General features: G+C 41.5%; 1 protein-coding gene across 1 annotated transcript in view; it reads left to right on the top strand.

Annotated features, from left to right (window-relative positions):
* Positions 1-13,055, top strand: part of SYT6 (synaptotagmin 6) — a 653,770-nt gene extending 640,715 nt beyond the window's left edge. The window contains exon 8 of the mRNA XM_040423920.1: positions 11,627-13,055. Coding sequence (XP_040279854.1) covers positions 11,627-11,698 — 72 coding nt within the window. The 3' untranslated portion in view covers positions 11,699-13,055. The remainder of the gene's footprint in view (positions 1-11,626) is intronic.
* The last annotated feature ends 7,818 nt before the right edge of the window (positions 13,056-20,873 follow it).

Raw genomic sequence — 20,873 nt, 5'->3', positions numbered from 1 at the left:
CACTGCACAGAAATAAATGTCTACCATGTCTTATTTCCCAGAGTTTTCTAATGAATTAATCACATTATTTTTCATGTTATGCTTGCTCTTTTGAATATTCGACCCAGGACGAGAATGCTTGTCCTAAATGGCCGTCACTTTGCACCCCAGGACGAGAATTCTCATACTGCGATCCTTCCTCCCCCCATGTGCGCTGCTGCGATAAGCAGCACGGATCCGGCTGTTACTGAAAGCCGGATCCATGCTGCATCCACCAGCATCAGTGATAACGCAGATGGTGGTGGATTAACCCCTCATATGCCGCGGTCAGCGCTGACCACGGCATATGGGAGGTTTGCGCTCCCTCTCCTTAGCCATCAGGTCCCCGCGCTGCGGTGGTGGGGACCGGATGGTTGCCATGGCAGCCCTGATGCCTTACACAGCCTGAGGGCTGGGTCTCCTAGGCAACTGTCAGAATGTATTGTACTAAATTAAAATAGGGATTAAACCCTAAAAAGGTAAAGTCCCACAGTGGGACAAATATAAAAAGTAAAAAAAAAGTGAAAAAAAATTGTTTTTTATACTAAAAAAGTAAAAAAAGCGTCCTTTTCCCAACATAAAGTAAAAAAAATCATAAAAAAATCGGGAAAAAAATAAAAGTAGACATATTAACCACCTCAGCCCCTATAGCTTAACCACCTCAGCCCCCAGTGCTTAAACACCCTGAAAGATCAGGCCACTTTTTACACTTCTGCACTACACTACTTTCACCGTTTATTGCTCGGTCATGCAACTTACCACCCAAATGAATTTTACCTCCTTTTCTTCTCACTAATAGAGCTTTCATTTGGTGGTATTTCATTGCTGCTGACATTTTTACTTTTTTTGTTATTAATCGAAATTTAACGATTTTTTTGCAAAAAAATGACATTTTTCACTTTCAGTTGTAAAATTTTGCAAAAAAAACGAGATCTATATATAAATTTTGCTCTAAATTTATTGTTCTGCATGTCTTTGATAAAAAAAAATGGTTTGGGTAAAAGTTATAGCGTTTACAAACTATGGTACAAAAATGTGAATTTCCGCTTTTTGAAGCAGCTCTGACTTTCTGAGCACCTGTCATGTTTCCTGAGGTTCTACAATGCCCAGACAGTACAAACACCCCACAAATGACCCCATTTCGGAAAGTACACACCCTAAGGTATTCGCTGATGGGCATAGTGAGTTCATTGAACTTTTTATTTTTTGTCACAAGTTAGCGGAAAATGATGATTTTTTTTTTTTTTTTTTCTTACAAAGTCTCATATTCCACTAACTTGTGACAAAAAATAAAAACTTCTATGAACTCACTATGCCCATCACAAAATACCTTGGGGTCTCTTCTTTCCAAAATGGGGTCACTTGTGGGGTAGTTATACTGTCCTGGCATTCTAGGGGCCCAAATGTGTGGTAAGGAGTTTGAAATCAAATTCTGTAAAAAATGACCAGTGAAATCCGAAAGGTGCTCTTTGGAAAATGGGCCCCTTTGCCCACCTAGGCTGCAAAAAAGTGTCACACATCTGGTATCTCTGTATTCAGGAGAAGTTGAGGAATGTGTTTTGGGGTGTCTTTTTACATATACCCATGCTGGGTGAGATAAATATCTTGGTCAAATGCCAACTTTGTATAAAAAAATGGGAAAAGTTGTCTTTTGCCAAGATATTTCTCTCACCCAGCATGGGTATATGTACAATGACACCCCAAAACACATTCCTCAACTTCTCCTGAGTACGGAGATACCAGATGTGTGACACTTTTTTGCAGCCTAGGTGGGCAAAGGGGCCCATATTCCAAAGAGCACCTTTCGGATTTCACAGGTCATTTTTTACAGAATTTGATTTCAAACTCCTTACCACACATTTGGGCCCCTAGAATGCCAGGGCAGTATAACTACCCCACAAGTGACCCCATTTTGGAAAGAAGACACCCCAAGGTATTCCGTGAGGGGCATATGTAAAATGACACCCCAAAACACATTCCCCAACTTCTCCTGAATACTGAGATACCACATGTGTGACACTTTTTTGCAGCCTAGGTGGGCAAAGGTGCCCAAATTCCTTTTAGGAGGGCATTTTTAGACATTTGGATACCAGACTTCTTCTCACGCTTTGGGGCCCCTAAAATGCCAGGGCAGTATAAATACCCCACATGTGACCCCATTTTGGAAAGAAGACACCCCAAGGTATTCCGTGAGGGGCATGGCAAGTTCCTAGAATTTTTTATTTTTTGTCACAAGTTAGTGGAAAATGATGATTTTTTTTTTTTTTTTTTTTTTCATACAAAGTCTCATATTCCACTAACTTGTGACAAAAAATAAAAACTTCCATGAACTCACTATGCCCATCAGCGAATACCTTGGGGTGTCTTCTTTCCAAAATGGTGTTATTTGTGGGGTGTTTGTACTGCCCTGGCATTTGAGGGTCTCCGCAATCATTACATGTATGCCCAGCATTAGGAGTTTCTGCTATTCTCCTTATATTGAGCAAACAGGTAATGAGATTTTTTTTTTCCGTTCAGCCTCTGGGCTGAAAGAAAAAAATGAACGGCACAGATTTCTTCATTCGCATCGATCAATGTGGATGAAAAAATCTCTGCCAAAAAAGAAAAAGGAGGGGAAAGGCGTCTGCCAGGACATAGGAGCTCCGCCCAACATCCATACCCACTTAGCTCGTATGCCCTGGCAAACCCGATTTCTCCATTTACATCAATCGATGTGGATGAATAAATCATTGCCGGGATTTTTTTTTTTATATATACAAAGTGTTTGCCAAAGTATATGAACACCGCCACCTCCTCAGCTCATATGCCTCGGCAAACGTATCTTTTACTGCAGAGGAGAAATCTCGTCTTGCAGCGCCGCATACACCGACTTGTTGCGTGTAATCTGACAGCAGCGCAATGCTTCTGTCCGAATGCACATCCGTGCTGCAGCTAGTCGATCGGTTGGTCCACCTGGAAGGTAAAAAAAACAAAACAAAAAAGAAAAAACCAGGCCGCAAAGCAATAACTTTATTAACTTTAGAACAGAACATATTAACTTTTTTTTAACTTTTTTAACTTTTTTACTTACCGGTAATTTTTTTTTTGTTTAGTTTTTTTTACCTTTATTGAACAAACCTCTCCTTCCCCATGGGACAATGTGCAAAGCGCAAATCGCCCAAAGATGTGGCAAAGTACGTTATGCACTTTATCCCAGGTGAAAGGAGAGGTTTGCAGCAGCTGTGAGTAAAAGGGCCCTAATAGCCCTGTGTGCCTGTCCTGTGAGATGCAATCCCTATGCTAGGTGTACCTGTGTGTGGTACTTCCGGAAACCCTCTCCTAAGCATAGGGCAGGGTGGTCAGGGCAGTCAGGACAGAAATAGCGGGTGTCACGCCTTATTCCACTCCTGCTACAGACACGACATTTTTTTCGGGGTGGCGGTTGGGTTGAGGTACCAGCAACGACACTGGGGAAATGTCGCTCGTGTAGACTGCTAACTACACTGGTGGATGGGGCCACGGAACCTCCTGGGTAAAGGAGGTTCTCGATGATCTCTTCCTGGAATTTGAGGAAGGATCCTGTTCTCCCAGCCTTACTGTAGAGAACAAAACTATTATACAGCGCCAATTGAATTAAATATACAGACACCTTCTTATACCAGCGTCTGGTTCTGCGGGAAACTAAATAGGGAGCCAACATCTGGTCATTGAAGTCCACCCCTCCCATGAGCGCATTATAGTCGTGGACTGAGAGGGGCTTTTCAATGACACGGGTTGCCCTTTCAATTTGGATTGTCGTGTCTGCGTGAATGGAGGAGAGCATGTAAACGTCACGCTTGTCTCTCCATTTCACTGCGAGCAGTTCTTCGTTACACAAGGCAGCCCTCTCCCCCCTTGCAAGAAGGGTGGTTACAAGCCGTTGGGGGAAGCCCACGCGACTAGTTCGCGCGGTGCCACAGGCGCAAATCCGTTCTAGAAACAAATGCCTAAAGAGGGCCACACTTGTGTAAAAATTGTCCACATAAAGATGGTACCCCTTGCCGAATAAGGGTGACACCAAGTCCCAGACTGTCTTCCCACTGCTCCCCAGGTAGTCAGGGCAACCGACCGGCTCCAGGGTCTGATCTTTTCCCTCATAGATCCGAAATTTGTGGGTATAGCCTGTGGCCCTTTCACAGAGCTTATACAATTTGACCCCATACCGGGCACGCTTGCTTGGGATGTATTGTTTGAAGCCAAGGCGCCCGGTAAAATGTATTAGGGACTCGTCTACGCAGATGTTTTGCTCAGGGGTATACAAATCTGCAAATTTCTGGTTGAAATGGTCTATGAGGGGCCGAATTTTGTGGAGCCGGTCAAAAGCTGGGTGGCCTCTGGGACGGGAGGTGGTGTTGTCGCTAAAATGCAGAAAACGCAGGATGGCCTCAAATCGTGTCCTGGACATAGCAGCAGAGAACATGGGCATGTGATGAATCGGGTTCGTGGACCAATATGACCGCAATTCATGCTTTTTTGTCAGGCCCATGTTGAGGAGAAGGCCCAGAAAAATTTTAAGTTCGGAAACTTGGACTGGTTTCCACCGGAAAGGCTGGGCATAATAGCTTCCCGGGTTTGCGGTTATAAATTGTGTTGCATACCGGTTTGTCTCTGCCACGACTAAGTCCAAGAGCTCCGCAGTCAAGAACAGCTCAAAAAATCCCAGGGCCGAACCGATTTGAGCCGTCTCAACCCGAACTCCAGACTGGGCGGTGAAAGGGGGAACTACAGGTGCGGCTGAAGTTGGTGACTGCCAATCAGGGTTTGCCAGCACCTCAGGGATTCTAGGGGCTCTACGGGCCTGTCTGCGCGGTGGCTGCGACGGGGTAACTACTGCACGTGCCACCGTACCAGCTTCAACTGCCCTTCTGGTGCTCGCTACTTCACCAGGTTGTACGGCAGTGCTGGTACTAGGTCCAGGAGGGCTGCGCTGCTGGTGTATGCCTCACCACGTGATCCGGCAGCGACAGCCCCACTCTGCTGCTCTTGAAGCGGATCCTGCGTAACCTGTGGTCTAGCGACACGGGGCCGGGTACGCCTGGTGCTGCCAGGGACCTCAACCTCCTCGTCCGAACTTTGGGTCAGAGAGCCACTGCTTTCTACAGGTTCATATTCTGACCCGCTAGATTCGTCAGATGAGGGTTCCCATTCCTCATCCGACTGGGTCAGAATCCTGTAGGCCTCTTCAGAAGAATACCCCCTGTTTGACATTTTGGACTACTAAATTTAGGGGTATTCCCTGAGACTACCCAAGAAAAAAAGCAAACCTGTCTTACAAAGGGGAGGCTAGCGAAGTATCGGAGGCCGCTGCGGTTGATAAAAAATATCAAAACAGTTTTTTTTATCGCCGCAGTGCGTGTAAAGTGAATGTGCAGTGATCAAAAAATAATAATTTTTTGTCACTGCGGTGGGGCGGGCGTGGGTGAACGCACGTGTGGGCGACCGATCAGGCCTGATCGGGCAAACACTGCGTTTTGGGTGGAGGGCGAGCTAAGGTGACACTAATACTATTATAGATCTGACTGTGATCAGTTTTGATCACTTACAGATACTATAAAAGTACAAATGCTGATTAGCGATACGCTAATCAGCGAATAAAAGTGACTGCGGTGCGGTGGGGTGGGCGCTAACTGACGCTAACTACCTAACCAAGGGGCCTAAACTTTCCCTAAAACCTAACAGCCAATACTAGTGAAAAAAAAAAGTGACAGTTTACACTGATCACTTTTTGTCTTTCACTAGTGATTGACAGGGGCGATCAAAGGGGTGATCAAAGGGTTAATTTGGGTGCAGGGGGGTGATCTGGGGCTAAGGTGTAGTGTTGGTGCTACTCACAGTTCAGTCTGCTCCTGTGCTGGATCCAACCGACGAAAAGGACCAGCACAGGAGCAGAGAAGCCATATAACAGATCATATTTACTAATATGATCTGTTATATGGCTTGTGATTCGATTTTTTAAAAATCAGCAACCTGCCAGCGACGATCATTGGCTGGCAGGTTGCTGATGCAATTCTCCTCGAACTTTTGCCGGCCCGCGATGCGCATGTGCGGGCCGGCTGTGACCGAAATCTCGCGTCTCGCGAGAGGACGCGCCGGTGCGTCCACTCGGAATGAAACAAACACCTCCAGGACGCGTCTGTGCATACAGCGGTCCGGAGGTGGTTAAACCCCCTTAATGACCAGGCCACTTTTTACACTTCTGACCTACACTACTTTCACCGTTTATTGCTCGGTCATGCAACTTACCACCCAAATGAATTTTACCTCCTTTTCTTCTCACTAATAGAGCTTTCATTTGGTGGTATTTCATTGCTGCTGACATTTTTACTTTTTTTGTTATTAATCGAAATTTAGCGATTTTTTTGGGAAAAAAATGACATTTTTCACTTTCAGTTGTAAAATTTTGCAAAAAAAACGACATCCATATATAAATTTTTCTCTAAATTTATTGTTCTACATGTCTTTGATAAAAAAAAATGTTTGGGTAAAAAAAAAATGGTTTGGGTAAAAGTTATAGCGTTTACAAACTATGGTACAAAAATGTGAATTTCCGCTTTTTGAAGCAGCTCTGACTTTCTGAGCACCTGTCATGTTTCCTGAGGTTCTACAATGGCCAGACAGTACAAACACCCCACAAATGACCCCATTTTGGAAAGTAGACACCCTAAGGTATTCACTGATGGGCATAGTGAGTTCATAGAACTTTTTATTTTTTGTCACAAGTTAGCGGAAAATGATTATTTATTTATTTTAATTTTTTTTTCTTACAAAGTCTCATATTCCACTAACTTGTGACAGAAAATAAAAACTTCCATGAACTCACTATGCCCATCACAAAATACCTTGGGGTGTCTTCTTTCCAAAATGGGGTCACATGTGGGGTATTTATACTGCCCTGGCATTCTAGGGGCCCTAAAGCGTGAGAAGAAGTCTGGAATATAAATGTCTAAAAATTTTACGCATTTGGATTCCGTGAGGGGTATGGTGAGTTCATGTGAGATTTCATTTTTTGACACAAGTTAGTGGAATATGAGACTTTGTAAGAAAGAAAATATATATTTCCGCTATCTTGGGCCAAAAAAATGTCTGAATGGAGCCTTACAGGGGGGTGATCAATGACAGGGGGTAATCAATGACAGGGGGGTGATCAAGGAGTCTATATGGGGTGATCACCCCCGTCATTGATCACCCCCCTGTAAGGCTCCATTCAGACGTCTGCATGATTTTTACGGATCCGATCCATGTATCAGTGGATCCGTAAAAATCATGCGGACGTCTGAATGGAGCTTACAGGGGAGTGATCAATGACAGGGGGGTGATCAATGACAGGGGGGTGCTCAGGGAGTCTATATGGGATGATCACCCCCGTCATTGATCACCCCCCTGTAAGGCTCCATTCAGACGTCCGCATGATTTTTACGGATCCAATCCATGTATCAGTGGATCCGTAAAAATCATGCGGATGTCTGAATGGTGCCTTACAGGGGAGTGATCAATGACGTGGGTGATCAGGGAGTCTATATGCGGTGATCACCCCCGTCATTGATCACCCCCCTGTAAGGCTCCGTTCAGACGTCCGCATGATTTTTACGGATCCGATCCATGTAGCCTTACAGGGGAGTGATCAATGAAAGGGGGGTGATCAATGACAGGGGGGTGATTAGGGAGTCTATATGGGGTGATCAGGGGTGATCAGTGGTTCATAAGGGGTTAATAAGTGACAGGGGGGGTGTAGTGTAGTGGTGTTTGGTGCTACTTTACTGAGCTACCTGTGTCCTCTGGTGGTCGATCCAAGCAAAAGGGACCACCAGAGGACCAGGTAGCAGGTATATTAGACGCTGTTATCAAAACAGCGTCTAATATACCTGTTAGGGGTTAAAAAAATCGCATCTCCAGCCTGCCAGCGAACGATCGCCATTGGCAGGCTGGAGATCCACTCTCTTACCTTCCGATCCTGTGAACGCGCGCGCCTGTGTGCGCGTGTTCACAGGAAATCTCGCGTCTCGCGAGATGACGCATATATGCGTTACTCTGCGCCAGGCTGCCGCCTCCGGAACGCGATCCTGCGTTAGGCGATCCGGAGGCGGTTAAGTATTGCCGCGTCCGTATCGACCGGCTCTATAAAAATATCACATGATCTAACCCCTCATATGAACACCGTCCAAAAAATAAAAACTGTGCTAAAAAAAACTTTTTTGTTACCTTGCATCACTAAAAGTACAACACCAAGCGATCAAAAAGGCGTATGCCCCCCAAAATAGTACCAATCTAACCGACACTAAATACTGCAAAAAATGAGCCCTTACCTAAGACAATCGCCCCAAAAATATATATATAAATGGCTCAGACTATGGAGACACTAAAACATGATTTTTTTGTTGTTTCAAAAATGCTTTTATCCTGTTAAATGTAAGAATAAAAATGAAAATTGACATATTAGGTATCGCCGCGTCCGTAACGACCTGCTCTATAAAAATATCACATGACCTAACCCCTCAGATGAACACCGTAAAAAAAAAAACGGTGAAAAAAAAAGCCATTTTTTGTCACCTTACATTACAAAAAGTGTAATACCAAGCGATCAAAAAGTCATACACACTCTAAAATAGTACCAATCAAACCGTCATCTCATACCAAAAAAAATTCTACCCTACATTAGACAGTCGCCCAAAAAATAAAAATAAACTATGGCTTTCAGTATATGGAGACACTAAAAAAAATCTTTTTTTTTTTTTTAAATGCTTTATTTATTTATCTAACCTGTCAGGTGAACATTGTAAATAACAAAAAATAAAAACTCTGCCAAAACAGCAATTTTTTGTTACCTTGCCTCACAAAAAGTGTAATATAGAGCAACCAAAAATCATATGTACCCTAAAATAGTACTAATAAAACTGCCACCTTATCTCGTAGTTTCCAAAATAAGTTAATTTTTGGGGAGTTTCTACTCTAGGGGTGCATCGGGGGGTCTTTAAATGTGACATGGCAGCTTAAAATTATACCAGTGAAATGTGCCTTCAAAAACCATATAGCGTTCCTTTCCTTCTGCACCCTACCGTGTGCCCTTACAGCAGTTTATGACCACTTATGGGGTGTTTCTGAAAACTACAGAATCAGGGTAATAAATATTAAGTTTTGCTTGGCTGTTAACCTTTGCTTTGTTAGTGGAAAAAGTTGAATAAAATGGAAAATCTGCCAAAAAAGTGAAATTCTGAAATTTCATCTCCATTTTCCTTTAATTTTTGTGTAACACCTAAAGGGTTAACAAAGTTTATAAAATCAGTTTTGAATACCTTGAGGGTGTAGTTTCTAAAATAGGGTCACTTTTTTGGAGTTTCTACCCTAGGGGTACATCAGGGGGTCTTCAAATGTGACATGGCAGCTTAAAATTACCCCAGTGAAATCTGCTTTCCAAAAACCAAATGGTAAATATGCCAAAAAAGTGAAATTCTGAAATTTCATCTCTATTTTCCATTAATTCTTGAGGAACACCTAAAGGGTTAACAGAGTTTGTAAAATCAATTTTGAATACCTTGAGGGGTATAATTTTTTTAATGGGGTCATTTATGGTGATTTCTATTATGTAAGCCTCACAAAGTGACTTCAGACCTGAACTGGTCCTTAAAAAGTGGGTTTTGGAAATTTTCAGAAAAATTTCAAGATTTGCTTCTAAACTTCTAAACCTTCTAACGTCCCCAAAAAATAAAATCGCATTCACGAAATGATCCAAACATGAAGTAGACATATGGGGAATGTAAAGTAAAAACTATTTTTGGAGTTATTACTATCTATTATAATAGTAGCGAAAAATGGAAATTTGTGCATTTTTCCTAATTTTTTGTCAATTTTGTATTTTTTTATAAATAAAAAGGACATTTTGTGACTCGGTTTTACCACTGTCATGAAGTACAATATGTGACGAGAAAACATTCTCAGAATGGCCTGGATAAGTAAAAGCGTTTTAAAGTTATCACCACATAAAGGGACACATGTCAGATTTACTAAAAATGGGCTGGTCCTTAAAGGGTTTCTGTCATGCGGGGGAGACATGTGACGTAATCGGCGCAGGCACAGTGAGGGAGCAGGCAACAGCCGAGCGTCCTTCACTCATTGCGCCTACGCCGAATACTAAACGGAACGGTGCAGGTGCGGGATTATGAGGACGATGCGTAGAAGAAGGATGTGAATCAATTGGATGTGGGCGTGCCAAAAGGCGAGCAGACCGAGCCTCTAGGTGCTGCAGCAATGCCCTCATAGCACCTAGAGGCTTCATTAGCATATTATAAAAGTCTGTTTTTTAAGAGAACGGCGGCAGGCAGGGAGTTATAAAGCATACTGTTATGTACTGCTGACATTAGCACATCACTAATGTCAGTCAGCTACATAACAATTTTTCCCATGACAGAAACCCTTGAAGGTGAAAAATGGCTGGGTCCTTAACAAGCTTACAAGTATTTAGTGCTGGTATGATTTGTCAGTGACATTTTTAAATACCAAACGAATAAAACATATCGACTGGGATAAATTTCACCTTGCAGCTCTCAACAGTCACTTTAAAATGACGTTTCAAGAATATATGGGGAAATAATTTCCCTTGAAATAAAAATATGTTTTTTTAAATAAAAAATCCTTGAGTTGACAATTGGTGTAACAAGCTTTACTATATATTCAAGTAATTTTTTTAGCTATCTTACAGTGTTAATAGATCAGGGCACTATCTAGAATTAATAATGCATTTCTTACAGACTGCAACCAACAATAAAAAATATTACCTTTCCAATTGTTACAGATCAATATAAAATATAGCTTTTATTGAGTCATTAATATTTATATTTCCATATCAGTAACATGTCTGTCGATCTCTATATACAGAACATGTCTGTGATTTCCATATTTCTATGACTTTTCCGTATTGGTGTTTCAATTTCAATACTGAGCAGTGTAATAATAGTTCTAATCAAAACTAAAGGTCCCCTAGTGGGGAAAACGGTTATACAAAGTTCATCTAAGATCATGAATTTAAAGAAATCTTCAAAAATAGTTTAAAAAAAACAATAAACCCAATTTCTTTCAAAAGTAGTTTTTATTAAATAGGTCATAAAAAAAAAAGTATGCACATATTATGTATCTGAGTCATTATAACAGCCTATATAATAACATGTAATTTTATTAAGCTCGGTGAACTATGTTAAAAACTGAATATTTTTTCACATTTCACCACACAAGCTGCATAAAAGCATGTCCTGCATCAGCCTTAACCTTAGGAATCTTTTTTCTAACCATTGAAATGCAAGGAAGCAAAAATCTCAAATTTCCTCTCGTCCAAAAGACCGAAAATGACTTAGTCCTTAAGGGTTTAATTATTTGAGAGACTGTCATGTTAAATATTGAACACATACCGTACATCCTACATCCAATAAATACATCTAGCCACTGGGCCCATATCAGCTTTATTCTCACTAGGTCTCATCAGTTCAGTTCGAGGCATGTTCTAGTGGTTGAAGACAAACTATTGTTTTATAAATGTGCTTTTATATAAATTTCACATACCCAGATCATTTCTTGATTCTAACATATCCTATTCTTTTTGTAGTGGCAAGGCCGGGCAGCTAGTTTTGACAGTCAAGGTTCATGCCCTTCTCCAAAACCTCCACCTACTCCTTGAAACAAAATGAAACCACTCTGAAGCTTAATTTTTGCACCAACGTCCAGACTTGTTTGAGAATCCTGCAGAAGATCTCTCACCTCCCGAACAGCAAGTCATAAAACCAATCGGTCAACTGGTCTTTACGATTAAGAAGAGTGCAGGAAAACGTACATGTGATTTAGTTTTGTCTTGGTCTGTATTCTCCTGAAATATTATATTTTGATGTTTTCATGATAAAAAAAATGGACAACAAAATGGAGAGATTTAAGAGCAGACTGAAGCAGACTGATTTCAGTGTGTGAATATTTGTTGTTATGTGGGCAATGAATGTAAATTGGAGTGTTCTTCACAGGAAACCTGGGAGAATCACTAACGTGGCATCCTTACTGAAGTCTTTACTCTCAGCCATGGTTCCACCGGTACGAAGGATTGAGGATTGAAATAATTACAGTTTATATTCTATTCTAAAGATCTTGTATGTCCTTTCTATGTGAGAACATTCTCATCAACCTGTGTCGTCCTTGATGATTTTTGTGTAATATGACAAAAGAAATGCTTTCACATCTTGAGCTTAGTTTATGCTTACGATGACCCTCACAGGCAATTAACTTTTTATGGGAGTTGATCTTTTTACACCCGGCTCATTGAAATTTTCAGAGTGCATTTAAATGCAATCCTCTTAATGCAAAGGGGATCCTAACATATTACGGATCTCTATGCCGCTCTCAGGAAAAATCAATAGACAGCAATTACAAAAAGGCATTGTTCAGTGTTTTATTAACATGCTGCATGTCATCTGTGGCTCTTTTGCTAGTGAATGTTTTGTGGATCAGCTTCTTATACTGTTGTTCACACTGATGTATGGCCTATCCACTTATTTGTGTGCTGCATTGAGATTTTACACTGTTGATTATAGCTTGGCAATGCTCATCTGATTATATTTAACACTAAAGCTATTCACTGCCTTTGTTCAAGCTTACACCTAGCAAACATTATACATCTCTCTACAATAAGGGTACATGTCCACGACCACATCAATTTTGTGGTCCACAAACCATGGATCTGCAAAATATAGATAACTTCTGTGTGCAATTCGCATTTTTCTCAGTTCCATTAATAGAAACGGACAAGAATAGCCATGTTCTATAATTGACAAGATGGACATACAGATGAGGCACACTGATAAAATCCATGTTCTGTCCGTTTTCTATTTGTTTTTTTTTGCAGACCCATAGAAATAAATGGGTCTGTGTGCAGGCTGCAAAAACGCACACCCAAAATACATCATGTGCATGAGGCCTAACAATGAGTTTTCTACCACTAATGCTGATTATAATAATCTAAGATTTTTATGTAGCTTATTTTCCGCATACTAAAAATGCCACAAAAAAAGAACTTTTATTAAAAGATATCTTGTACAAGTCCACATCAGTTAATATTAATTGCTTATTTTGTTGCTGACTACTATCAAAATATCTAGTACTATGTAATGGTATGTTCAAATGGGGAATCAACATGTATCTGTCATGGAATCTACAGCAGAAATTCATATCCAAACCTCAGAGTTATTTGTTGTATGAATGCTGTAGATGGGGCTAATCCACATGTGGACAGTCATAGAAGCCATGCTGAAATCCATGTCAAATTTAGCCAGTAGGATTATAACCTAAAACCAACATCAGTACATGCAACCATAAAAAGTTGTTGTCTGGTCAAGTTACAGCAATGGGAGTGACCGGCATACATGCCAGTGCTGTTCAATAGAAGACAGCGGCGCACTTGGAATGAGAGGGTTCCTAGCACCCAGAGTCCCCAAAAGACATTGGTTAACGAGAAAACATCAAGTTAGATAATATAAATGAATATTCTTTAAGATGACACAAGATGGCACATATCAGCTATATACATCGCTACGCAGCCAGCATACTCTAGAAGTGATTGTGGGATGGTAGAATGTCTGGATGGTTATTTGAAGGGAAGGACAGAGCTGCAAACCATGTATCACATTTTGGACCAGTTATATTCACTAAAATTATGAAGTTCTAGATATGCTTCCCAGCCCTACACAACAACTCCTAACAACTCTATGTTATTCCTCTAGGAATGTTATAAAATATTTTGTGTTAACCAATTACCGTAACTACCTTAGGCTACTTTCACACTTGCGGTAGCCTTTTCCGTTAGCCTGTTCCGGCGGGGGAACAGACTGCCGGATCCATGCTACTGTAAGTCACCATGCCGCCGGAAGTCCGCTCTGGCCCCATTCACTATAATGGGGGCGGGCTGGAGGTATGGCCACAGCACGGCAAACATGCCGGAGGCATGGTAGACTTGCGGTACCACAGATCCAGCAGGCTGTTCCCCCGCCAGAACAGCCTGCCAGAAAAGGCTACCGCAAGTGTGAAATTAGCCTTAGATCTCCAGGAATATTAAATATTAACCACCCTAGACCATCATGGATAATATGCATCAACATTAACCGCTTCATCAACCAAGACTATATTAGATCCTAGATATTAAACTGCTAAACAACTGAAGACTACAAAGAATATTATAGGAGTACTATCACTAACCCCTGAAGCACCCTACCTCTGTGTAATAAAAATCTAAATACAGAGGGCTCACCACAAGGACCTCGATCATATAGTCCTATCAAGTATCCAAAGAACTGAAGAACAGTAGCACTCTAAAGTGGAATAAAAGTATTTTAACTTCTAGAACTGTTCAATAGTGTGCAAAGTGAGCAATAGGGGGCATTTTATTGTAGGTACAAATGCACTTGAAAATCATCCTTTTAAATTCCCACATTTGCACTTAGAAACACAAAATGTGTAGCCCAAACTTAAGCTAGTACTATAATCTTTTCCAATAGACTGAGTAAAGGGTTAACAAGCACTGGGGCTTTCTATCCCAGTATAGTGTGTTTCGAGGTTAAAACCAGCATAATTAGAGGGCTTTACTCCTTTTTGGACTTTTTTTTTAATTTTTGCTGCAAAAGCATTCTACTTTATGTATACCACTGGAGAGGAAGCAGTCATTTCTGAAAAGAGTTCTGAAGAGATGTATCATTATGAGACAGACTTTCCCAGGAAGCATTGTCTACTGTATAAGTCTCCCTATAAGACTTCCTGCGTGTAGGTAATAGGAGTAGCATACATAGAGAAAGAGAAATCACATGATAGAAATTTGTATGAGATTTTCCATTTGTTCTTATTCATCAGCCACCTGTTCTAGTACAGGAGAGCAGTTGCACCCACAACCTCCCCTTTTAGGTAGGACTGTGTGGTCCTAGGACTGAGTGTTGGGGGCACTGTATATCCTTATAGAAACAACCAGCGGACACAGGGAGTCTTATAGGCAATGCGTCCTGGGAAAAGGTTGGCAAATTAGTTAAGAAGGAAAAAAAAATCTCTCTCTAAAGCCACCTATACATAGCTTAGAGCTTAGACAAGCCAGGGTAGCCTCCAAAAGGAAGACAACCATCAGTAGACATCTGTTTTTGGGTTCTTGCCCCTCATTAGCACAGATCCGGGTTTTGCTTGACTAAGTAAAAATCCTTTCAGATACCTTTTGGGAGGTACAGGTTTTTTTTCACCCCTTCTTATCCATAGTGAACTTTGGGATGCCTGTTCAGTATATGAGGGAAGTGATGTGCAGGTTCAAATCTCCTATGCAGAAGGGGTTAGTCAACAAAACCCACTTCTCATTATGTTTCATATCAACTCCATCAGTTACATCCATGATAAGTATACCATTGTTTAATTATAAATTGATGTTGCAATGAGTTAGCTAACTTTTCACACAACTTTGCTTAAATCAGTAGAACAGATGAATATAAGAAACTTTGTAAATTATCTTATGAGATAAAAATGCCTCTTTTTCCACTTTTAAAGCTCTTTTCCTCCCCCTCCTAAACTAATATTCTCCGGAATTATAGAAATTATACTTACAAGGAAGTTAGCGAAAGTGACCAAAACCAAATTATAAAGAAAAATATGAAAGAAACGTAGAGGGAGGTAAGTTTAAATTTTCATTTATTACCCAGTGTAACAGCGGCCTGTCTGACTTCGCCTCTGCCTCATCCTTCGGTCCTGCACTCTTGATCTTGGTAATGACTCAGCCTGCTGACAATGCCTGTACCTCTGGCACCTTTTCTCAGGTGCCTCCTGCTTCGCCTGGACCAGCTGCCTCATGTACCTATCCTCCTCAAGAGGTAGCAACCTGGTGTTCCCCTTGGGAAAGTCTATCTTCACCATCAGGGGTACTGTGAGCATCGAGGGGTTAATTTAGACAATGCCCTTAGAGGAGGCAGGACAAATGGCACAGTGGGTTCACACCCGCTGGTTCGTGACACCCAGTTTATTACAGATATTGTATACATTAAAAATAATTGGTCCCCCATTGAAGGGGGATTTGATTTTGGGATATGTTTTGCCTAATAACCTCCCTCCCTTTGTTTCCTCCAAAGCATATAAAACCAAATGGGGATTAGAGTGCCCTTGTAGTCTCCATGTGGAAAATTAAGACTCACATAAATTAACATATTTACAATAAAACAGTTGGTGTTAAAATGCATATTTTCTGTCTACACAAAAAATGCCACAGTAGTTCCCCAGTGGGAAGGAAATTTCAGGGTTTTGAACTGATAAAAAATGGAGAAAGGGAGATCCAGTTTCAGTTATCAATCAGCAGGAGTTTTTTTGTGATTTTCTCTCTGGGAACATTTCAGCTGAAGTGTTTAAATGTGGATTTTGATGTGCGATCATGTACTGTTTAAGTTTAGTATTTTATTTAGTTTGCATAGGGGTTAGTAATGGTGGGAGTTTTTCATTGGATGTCAATGATCATGTGGTATACTGATGTTGAGGGAATTCCACAGGTTCTGGATAGCTCCTTATTTGGTCTTTGGGGAGAAAAGCCTATGAGCTGGAAATTGAAATGCCTTGAGGAAGGTTCACTAAAGATGATTGGCTGAAAATGTTGATGTCTTGAGAATGGTTTCTGAAGCTGATTGGCTAAAAATTGAAATGCCCTCTAGTGTAATTTATGACATAATGATTACTATTTTTGTTTTTCTAATAAGCTTTTTTATGGGGGATGTTTTAAATGTATTTGATTTAATAATGAGTGTAATGGATTTTGGTATTTAAAGAGACTCCTGGAAAAGATATCTATGCCCCAGAAGAAGCATTATTGAAACTCGAGTTGGGCTGTTCTTTATATGACAGATTATATTGATATACATGTTTTTTATATGTTTATGTGAGTATAACAAATTGCTTGCTCTTTTTGAATTATACTGCAGTGTTTTACTATTCTGGGTGCCCCCCCTATTTAGGAATCTTGGCAGTGCAGATACTGTAAGAGATGCTTATGGTGTTGACTGCAATGCAGATGGAACAGTAAACAACAGTATTCTTTGGAGACTACATGATTGTGACATTATCTGTGCAAGTTAGCCGTTTTTAACCTATTTCTTGTGGTGTAATTTATGAGACTGGATCCTCAATTTTCATCTAAATTCTAAGGAAAGGTGAAGAGGGAAGATAAGTCTTTCTTAAGACAGAGAATGCTAACATATATGAGGGAAAATAGCTCATAATGGGGAAATAGAGGAATTTTCTCTTATACAAAATATTGTAAAGTGTGTTATATCTGTCATTTTGATTTATGCAAAGTTGTGTGAAATGTTAGTGATCATTTAAAGGTATATTCCCACCTGGTAGATATGTTGTAGAATTTTTTGTGACTGAACAAACAGTTTCATTCATCTGAATGGGGTTGGAATATGGATTTCGGTAAACCAGATCCAGGTTAATGGGACAGCTGCAGAAATTTCTATAACAATACTGACATGTACATTTAGCGTGTGCACAATTATTAAGCAAGTTGAATTTTTGAAGATTCATTTTATTATTGAACAACTACTGTGCTGTCGGTCATTCCAAAATACTAATAAACCTCAAACGTGAATATTTAAGAAGGTAAAAGTGAGGTTTGGGCTTTTTTAGGAAAATATCTATGTGTGCATAATCATTAGTGTACAGAATTATGATGTAACAAAATAAAAAAGGAAAATGTTTCCATCTCACTTGTTTATTTTCATCTGTTAAAGTGAGAATGATAAAGAAACAACTCAAAATTTACAAACATTAAATCAATGACCAATATAGCCACTAGTGTAGACCGAATCGAAGTATCCAAAGCGGAATTTAATCCAAAGTTTAGGAAAAATTTGATTAGCCACAAAGCCAAATTTCCTCGCGCTTCATGGTAAAGAATCAATTTTGCCTAAAATGGTGGCTGAAAATAAAAAAAATGATACTCACCTCATCCACTTGATTGCAGAGAGGCCGTCTGCTACATGTTGATTGAAGAAAACCACCAAAGGACCTGCGGCAAGCGTGAAGATGTCATCACGTGATCACGCTGGCTGTATGCGGTTGTCATCAGTGATAACGTCTCTGCACATGGCCAACATGATCACGTGGTGACATCATCACACTCGATGCATCATCAGCACACCTGTCCACGATCAAATAGATGAAGTGACTATATATACAGTGCCTTGCCTTTTTTTTTTTATTGTGAAGCAAACAACAAATATGACAAAATAACAGAAAAACTCAATGTGCATAACTATTCACCCCCCTAAAGTCAATACTTTGTAGAGCCACCTTTTGTGGCAATCACAGCTCCAAGTCAGTTTGGATAAGTCTCTAGGAGCTTGCCACATCTTACCACTGGGATTGTTGCCCATTCCTCCTTGTGAAACTGCTCCAGCTCCTTCAAGCTGGATGGTTTGCGCTTGTGAACAGCAATCTTTAAGTCTGACCACAGATTTTCTATTGGATTGAGATCTGGGCTTTGATTAGGCCATTCCATCACATTTATATGTTTACCCTTAAACCACTCAAGTATTGCTTTAGCAGTGTGTTTGGGGTCATTGTCCTGCTGGAAGGTGAACTTCCATCCTAGCCTCAAATCAAACACAGAGTGGTGCAGGTTTTGCTCAAGAATATCCCGGCATTTAGCACCATCCATCTTTTCCTCAACTCTGACCAGTTTCCCAGTCCTGGCTGCTGAAGGTGTTCTTTGGGTGATGTGATGTGTTGGGTTTTTGCCAGACATAGCATTTTCTTTGATGTCCGAAAAGTAAAATTTTAGTCTCATCAGACCAGAGCACCTTCCTCCATACATTTTGGGAGTCTCCTACATGCCTTTTCACAAATTCACAACATGCCTTATTGTTTTTAGCTGAAAGTAATGGCTTTCTTCTGGCCACTCTGCCATAAAGCCCAACTCTATGGAAAGTGCGGCTTATTGTCGTCCTATGTACAGATACTTCAGTCTCTGCTGTGGAACTCTGCAGCTCATCCAGGGTTACCTTAGGTCTCTGTGCTGCCTCTCGGATTAATGCCCTCCTTGCCCGGTCCGTGAGTTTTGGTGGGTGGCCGTCTCATGGCAGGATTTCTGTTGTGCCATGTTCTTTCAATTTGGTTATGATAGATTTGATGGTGCTCCTGATGATCAAATATTTGGATATTTTTTTAGAACCTAACCCTGACTTGTACTTCTCAACAACATTGTCCATTCCTTGTTTGGAGAGTTCCTTGGTCTTCATGGCAGTGTTTGGTTAGTGATGCCTCTTGCTTAGGTGTTGCAGCCTCTGGGGCCTTTAAAAAAAGGTGTGTATATGTAATTACAGATCATGTGACACTTAGATTGCACTTAGCTGGACATCATTTCACTAATTATGTGACTTCTGAAGGTAATTGGTTGCACCAGAGATTTTATGGGCTGCCTAACAAAGGGGTGAATACATATGTACATGCAAATTTAATATTTTCTATGTCTAAACAATAGTTTTATTTATATATTTTTCTCATTTCACTTCACCAACTTAGACTATTGTGTTCTGATCCATCACATAAAATTCGGATTAACAAAACATTGAACTTAAGGCTGTAATATAACAAAGCACGAAAAAAGTCAAGGGGGTGAATACTTTTGCAAGGCACTGTGTGTGTGTATATATATATATATATATATATATATATATGTGTGAAGGCTTTGGCCTGGATTTGTGGGAGGGGCTGAGGTCCGCCTCCAGCCTATTTAGGGCACCCCCCTACCTGGCTCCTGCACCGTCCGAGGTCTGAACTTGAGAGAGAGAGTCGCGTGTGGAGTTAACTGAAGAAGTTACTTACAAGTTGCTGTTTCTGAAGTTCGTTGTTTTCGGGTCCAGGATTTGGAGCATTCCGGTTCCATCCGTCCGGCTTCACCTGGTTCCTTGCGGGTCACGTTTTGCCCGTTCAAACTGTGAGTTTTTCATACGGTACAGCACAGGGCCTCACGGCTGCCCTGCCTCCAGCTCGGTTCATTTCAACATTTACCTGTAAAACCATGTCACAGGTTCATTTCAAATCACGGTTCATGCTGGCACCGTTTTCTGATCATGCATGCACGCACACCCCACCGCATCCCCACTCCTAGCACGGACAACACGTGTACCAGGTTCCCATGGCAGCAACCACGCCGTTCCCCTCCCCTCCAATCATCCCACGCACTTTTCTTCCCTCACACCCCTCGCCAGATCAGCGGCACGGCCGCCCTCTCACTTACACCAGATGCTCGCCGCTTCCCGGCCTCTCCACACGCTCCCCCGCCACAAGCCGCACCAGGGCCGCGGTCCCCCTATTCCCCGCCGCCGCGCCGGCCCGCGACTCCGTCCTCCTGCCGCGCTGCCAATGGCGGCCGCCGCGTCCCGGCGCCCGGTTCGCGCATGCGCGGCGGGGGCGCTGCGCATGCGCGGCCGCGGCGGCGCATGCGCGGTAGCCTGGCGGCCGGCCACAGGTGCCGCACGCGTGCGCTGTGTGCATGGGGGTGGGGAGCCAAGGGGTGCCGCTTGCACACCCCTGCACCAGCCCCACAGATCCAGCTACCGCTCCCCTCCATCAGGCAGCGCATCCAGGAGGGGGGGCGCAAGTCATCATCACAAGAGCCGGCATCAGGGAACACACCCGCCAGGCCAACATCCATGTACAATTAAAAATCCATACGCTTCATACAGTCACCAAAGAAACCCGAAAAAAAAAAAAAAACAATAATCCCGCCATATGGAAAAAAAAAAAAAAACCCGATATAAAAAAAAAAAAAAAAAAAAGCCATATGGGAAAAAAAAAAAAAAAAA

Source organism: Bufo bufo, chromosome 3, assembly GCF_905171765.1.
Source record: "Bufo bufo chromosome 3, aBufBuf1.1, whole genome shotgun sequence".
NCBI lineage: Eukaryota > Metazoa > Chordata > Amphibia > Anura > Bufonidae > Bufo > Bufo bufo.
This window is presented reverse-complemented; position numbering and strand designations above follow the sequence as displayed.